We start from the raw sequence: 6,158 nt of genomic DNA on the forward strand, positions 1-6,158 counted from the left end.
TCTCTATGGAAAAGGATAAATGGACACAAATCAGACATTAGAAATGGCAGTATACAAAAACCTGTAGGAGAGCACTTCAGCCTACCTGGCCACACTATAGCAGACCTTAAGTTGGCCATCCTGCAGCAAAAAAACTTCAGGACCAGACTTCAAAGAGAGACTGCTGAGCTTCAGTTCATCTGCAAATTTGACACCATAAGCTCAGGATCGAACAAAGACTGTGAATGGCTTGCCAACTACAAAACCAGTTTCTCTTCTCTTGGTTTTCACATCTCAGCTGCTAGAACAGGGCCTCATCCTCCCTGATTGAACTAAGCTTGTTATTTCTAGCTTGCTTGCTAGCATATATATACCTGCCCCTGGAAATTTCCACTATATGCATCTGACGAAGTGGGTATTCATCCACGAAAGCTCATGCTCCAAAACGTCTGTTAGTCTATAAGGTGCCACAGGATTCTCTGCTGCTTTTTTGGGGAGGAATGGAATGCTTTGGGCAGGGGCGGCTCCATTCACTAGTGCACCAAGCTTGGTTTGCAGTGCTAATGCCGTCTGGAGCATGTCCACTTGGCACTCCATAAAGTTTAAGAGCTGCTCCGTGGCTTCATTCTGTCATGCTGCATTCTCCTTTCTGTTCATCTTCTCACTGTCCCACCACTCCTTCAATTCCTGTTTCTCAGCTCTGGAGTGCATCATAACATCACGCAGAAAGTCCTTAGTTCTTCGTGGCCGCTTTCTAATTCTGCACAGCTGTTCAGCCGCCGGTAACAAAGAGGGAGACTGGGCTCCCAAGGTCATCTCTTTGAAGTTTAAATGCAGCGTTTTACAGAAGCACTATTGTTTGCAACACAGAGAACACTGATTCAGTGATTTAAAGCACACCTGTCACTAACTGGCTGACCCCAGGCAAGCACACATGAGCCACAAGACCCCCAAAATGGTTAGTAGCCACAGGGCAGGGTAAATCACTATTCCTGGACTCTGCTGTACACGTGGCATGTGGCTTTTGGGGAGAGCCAGCACTGTAGGGGCAGCCTGATAATCATTCTTGTCCCCACATTTTCCACAGGATGTGATCATTATGGAAGATATCTTACTGCTGAGGGTGAGCGGGGAATCAAGGAAGGGTCTTCTCCAAGGCTGCGGCTTCCGTCCTGGCCATTATGCGACTTGCCTGTGTGCCGCAATGGTCCTCTCCCCCCTCCCCTCCCAGTGACAGTGCTGCGGGAAAGTTACTGTTAATGGGGCAAGAAAAAAAGCAGCTCTGCCAAAGAACCTGCAGCAGCAGATTGCCCAGTATCTCCATAAGAGTTTCCTGGAGATCTCTGAGGCAGATTCCCGTGAAGTGAGCCTGTTCCACTGCTTAGACTAGGCATGTGGTGAGAGACCAGCCTGCTTTCTGCAACCCTCCTGCCCCCAACAACTCACTTCAGCAATTTCCAAAATCAAATTCACTTACCAGGGGCCTCCTCTCCTGTTTGCACTTGGTCAACATCTAACAGATGTGACTGGCTAGTCTTCTCTGGGGTAGAAGAGAGCTCCTGGCTGCATGAATCTCTGACCTCCAAGTCATCTGCTGCCTCTGGGTCCCCCTCCACATCCTCATCCAAGATTTCCTTCTTCTGGCTTGGTCCACTCTCAACTGGCACACGAGCCACTGAAGTATCCACCCACGGTCTTCGCAGTGGAGGTGGGGTCGCTGCCAAGTATCACATCCAGCTCTTTGTAGAACCAGCAGCTCGTGGTCACGGTACCAGAGCGGTGGTTTGCCTCCCGTGCTTTGTGGTAGGCATTCCACAGCTCCTTCACTTTTACCCTATGTTGCAATGTGTCCCAGTCATAGCCCCTTTCTATCATGCATCGTGAAATTTGTCTATAGGTATCATAATTCCCACGGCTGGAGCGCAGCTGGCTCTGGACAGCCTCCTCTTCCAAATGCTGATGAGGTCCAGCAGCTTGGCATTGCTCCAAGTGGAGGATTGCCTGGTGTGTGGAGCAGGCATGGCCACCTGGAAAGATGCGCTGAGACCACTGTATGCATCACTGAGTAAACAGGAAGGGGACTTTCAAAATTCCAAAGGAATTTACAGGGTGGGATGACGGTTGGTCACCTGAGGACAGGGCTGTAGAGTTCAAACCGATGACCAGAGAGGTGACTCCCAGAGGCCAATTGCACCACTGTAATCCACAATGGTGTCTACAATGGTACCACAGTACTGTACCCCCAGTGCAGAAAGCTGCACGCCTCTCGTTGGCTCAGCAAGACAGGTAGACTCAGCAGTATTTCAGCATATCAGGTGGCTTCCCAAGGGGTCCAACCCATCACATTCCCATCATGAGACTGTCTTCCTTAAATGCAGGATCAGAGTAGTCAGTGCTGAGGTAAGTCTGTTATAGAGTTCCTGTATGCTCTGTTTTCTTTGTATAATTGCATCTCTGCTCCTCGAATTCAGCAACTCTGGCATCAAGATGTTGTATTTGGGCTCTGTGGGCCATGAGCTTCTCCATGGGTATCATTGTTATCACTGTATACAGTGTGTACTTTGTGCAGTAAACTAGGTTGCCCCCATGCTACCTAAACCCTTACGACCTCAGTTAGTTGTTATGCTGGTGATTTTACTCTATGACTGGGCACTAGGTTGATGACCTATGTTTCAGACATATGTGAGAACATCCAAAATTACAATGGATAGGAACATTTTTAAGGGATGAAAATCTTCTTTCTTCAGGACATAAACTGAACTGTAACTGATAGAAGGGTTAGGAAGCAAACTTCTCCTTTGGCAACATTTTCCAGACTTTTGATAGTTGAGTCCTATTTCAAATAAATTAAACCAATTGCTTCCCTACCCCGCTCCATTCAGCCTCACCATGTGTTGTTAAAGTCCCATCCAACTTAATTTAGACATCTTCTATGCTCTCCACCACCTGTTGGGGCACATTGCCATTCCATGATTGCACCTTTCTCTGAAGCATCTGGTTCTGGCCACTGTCTGAGAGAGCATACTGACTAGGTCTGAACTAGTGCATTAATTCCTGTATTATCTTATTTACTTTCATATACTAACAGTTGAACAACTTACTCTCTGCAGCACCAGATACCCACTCCAAACTTCCTTCTACTCTGTGCTCACTCTTGCACTGCCTTTTTTCCATTCCATTTACTACCTTTCTCAGCTCTCTTGCCAATAGACTCCACTCTGCAGTCTCCATAAGTCAGAAACAAGTTATATCCAACGTAGCACATAAATTCAAAAAAGAAAAGTCTTTACAGTACAGTAGTCTGTCTTCTGTGAGTTGTATCGTTATTATGCCACTGCAGTTGTTACCAAATACTAAACAGCTTTTTCCTCTCCCTTTTCAGTGTATTAGTTGCTTTCCTTCAGCCAATATGGTGAGACTTCGGATTTCCAGCACCATTGTTGTAGTTTTCCTTATGATTCAGACTGGATTCTTACTATTTATGTATGCTCGACGTAGCAGCTTCATCCCTCAGTCTGAAGAGAAGCCATCTCGGGTGCACATCCTTATTCTCTCTTCCTGGAGGTCAGGATCTTCCTTCGTTGGCCAACTGTTTAGCCAACACCCTGATGTCTTCTACCTGATGGAACCTGCCTGGCATGTGTGGGTAACAATGTATCAGAACAGTGCCAAAGTCTTACATATGGCTGTTAGAGACCTAGTCAGGTCTGTCTTCAAGTGTGACATGTCTGTATTTGATGCCTATATGCCTTGGAAGAGAAATTTGTCCAATCTGTTCCAGTGGGCAGTGAGTCGGGCACTCTGTTCAGCTCCTGCCTGTGATTCCTTTCAACGCACCGACATTACCAATGAAATGGCCTGCAAGACTCTTTGTGGCAAGTACCCATTCAGCAAGGTGGAGGAAGCTTGCAAGACCTATAGCCACATTGTCCTCAAGGAGGTCCGGTTCTTTGATCTGACAGTTCTCTATCCCCTTCTCACTGACCTCTCCCTGAATCTCAAAATCATTCACTTGGTGCGTGATCCCAGAGCTGTTGCCAAGTCACGAGAACAATCAGTAAAAGCCTTAGCTCGTGACAATGGGATTGTTCTGAGCACCAATGGCTCTAAAGTGGAGGACAGCAAATATAAAGTAATGCAGGAAATTTGTAGAAGTCATGTCCAGATTTATGAAACAGCTACTCAAAAACCTCCAAGATTTCTAAAAGATCGCTATTTAATGATCCGTTTTGAAGATCTGGTACAAGATCCCTTATCAGAAATCAGAGACATGTATAAATTTGCAGATCTTAGACTGACCCCCAAACTTGAAAGCTGGATCTATAATATCACACATGGCCAGGGACCAGGAAAGAAAAGGGAAGCCTTCAAAATCACCTCCCGAGATGCAGTTAATGTTTCCCAGGCCTGGAGGAATATTCTTTCCTTCCATAAAATTAAGAAAGTACAAGAAGTCTGCAAAAGTGCTATAAATATGCTTGGCTATAAACTTCTGGATTCTGAGAAAGAGCAAAAAGATTTGTCATTGGATTTAGTGGTGCCAAGACGAAGAAACCAGTTCAGCTGGTCATCATTCAATCCGAAAAACTAAGAGATATTACTTTGAGAGGGTTTTTTTTCAAATTGTATGTATCTACTATGCAATGTGTAGGTAGTATGAAAAGATTTGCTGTCAAATTTAATCCTAGTCCTAGCTGCTATTTTTTTCAAGTGATGTAAATATTTTTTTTTTCAGTTTCACACACTGGAGAATGTGAAACAAATGAGAAATGCAGCATGAGAGTTGTCAGTTTGCAGACTTACAGCTGAGATGAGCTGTTGTGAACACTGCATCTTGTAAATATTATAATTTAATATGTTAAACTATATGTCTTTCAAATACAAATTAATGGGGATGGAAAATGTCTTTATTTATTGAGTAATACTTTAATTTTTAAACCTTGATTAAACTCAGGATAACATTTGATTAAACATTTTAAGGAAATCTCAACATCATCTCAAAAACAAATGCATGGAAATCAGGATGACAGAAATTCTCTCAGCTTTCTGCTTTTTTTTTTTTTTAGTATCCCCTGATTTGTTATTGTCTTTTGTATTCTACTCCCAACACCCTTCCAAGCTATTTTGCAGCTCTGTGTTTTTGAAAACTTGTCTGAATCTTTTTGTGTGTTTTAATTTTCAATAGTGCAGTTCATCTTGGGAAGTCCCAGAGAACTGGGGTTTCTTCTAAAAATGACCTATCTTTGGGTCAGCTGTGAAATCCTGAATTATTTTGTCAATAGATTTACCTGTGCTCTGATCTGAATTGCAGAGTTCTCACCAGCTGTTTGATCAAGGCACTGGAGCAGAGCTTTTGCATTGGAGTATGGAATCTAAAAGCAGAAAATAGAAGTAGAAGATTAGAATGAGGGAATCATCGTGGTAATAGCCTGTTCAGAAGAACATAGTCATATGCTCTATAACTCCATGACCCACACAATAGGACAGACCTGCTTCTACAATCTGTGTAATTTACAGCTTTTTTTTTAAAACAAATTCTAGTTGTAATACTGAAAAGTCAATTCTTAATGAAATTCACCACAGCAAACATGTCTGCCTTTGAAGCTTGTGTGTTATCTATACTTCCGTATGCAATTCTTTGACAGAAACAAATCTTGAAGCAGAAATAAAGACTAGTTTAAAACTCTTCATCTGAACAAAGGCATTACATCATCTAACATTTAATCAATTTTGGATACACTGTTAATATTAATTGAGGGAAATAAACTCTTAATTTTGGAAGTGGGTTGGGCAAAATCTCAACTAAGTATATACTAGGGCTGTCAAACTATTAAAATTAATCTCAAGATTAAAAAATCATGATTAATCAAAGTTTTAATTGTTTAGTTAAACTGTAATAGAATACTATTTATTTAAATATTTTGGATGTTTTTCTACATTTTCAAATATATTAATTTCAGTTACAACACACAATACAAAGTGCACAGTGCTCACTTTATTATTTTGGATTACAAATATTTGGACTGTATTTTTCAGTTCACCTCATACAAGTACTGTAGTGCAATCTCTTTATAGTAGAAGTGCAACTCACAAATTTAGATTTTGGTTTTTTACATAACTGCACTCAAAAATAAAATTCGAAACTTTAGAGCCTACAAGTCCACAATCCTACTTCTTGT

The 6,158-nt window shown here is 42.3% G+C and overlaps 1 protein-coding gene across 1 annotated transcript; it reads left to right on the forward strand.

The window, feature by feature from the left end:
• Positions 1–2,958: 2,958 nt before the first annotated feature.
• On the forward strand, positions 2,959–5,768 carry LOC116834358 (carbohydrate sulfotransferase 5-like). The gene has a single exon (XM_032796389.2). The coding sequence runs from the start codon at positions 3,308–3,310 to the stop codon at positions 4,568–4,570; it is 1,263 nt and encodes a 420-aa protein (XP_032652280.1). The 5' UTR covers positions 2,959–3,307; the 3' UTR covers positions 4,571–5,768.
• Positions 5,769–6,158: the final 390 nt, after the last annotated feature.

Source organism: Chelonoidis abingdonii, chromosome 19 (genome assembly GCF_003597395.2).
Source record: "Chelonoidis abingdonii isolate Lonesome George chromosome 19, CheloAbing_2.0, whole genome shotgun sequence".
Taxonomy (NCBI): domain Eukaryota; kingdom Metazoa; phylum Chordata; order Testudines; family Testudinidae; genus Chelonoidis; species Chelonoidis abingdonii.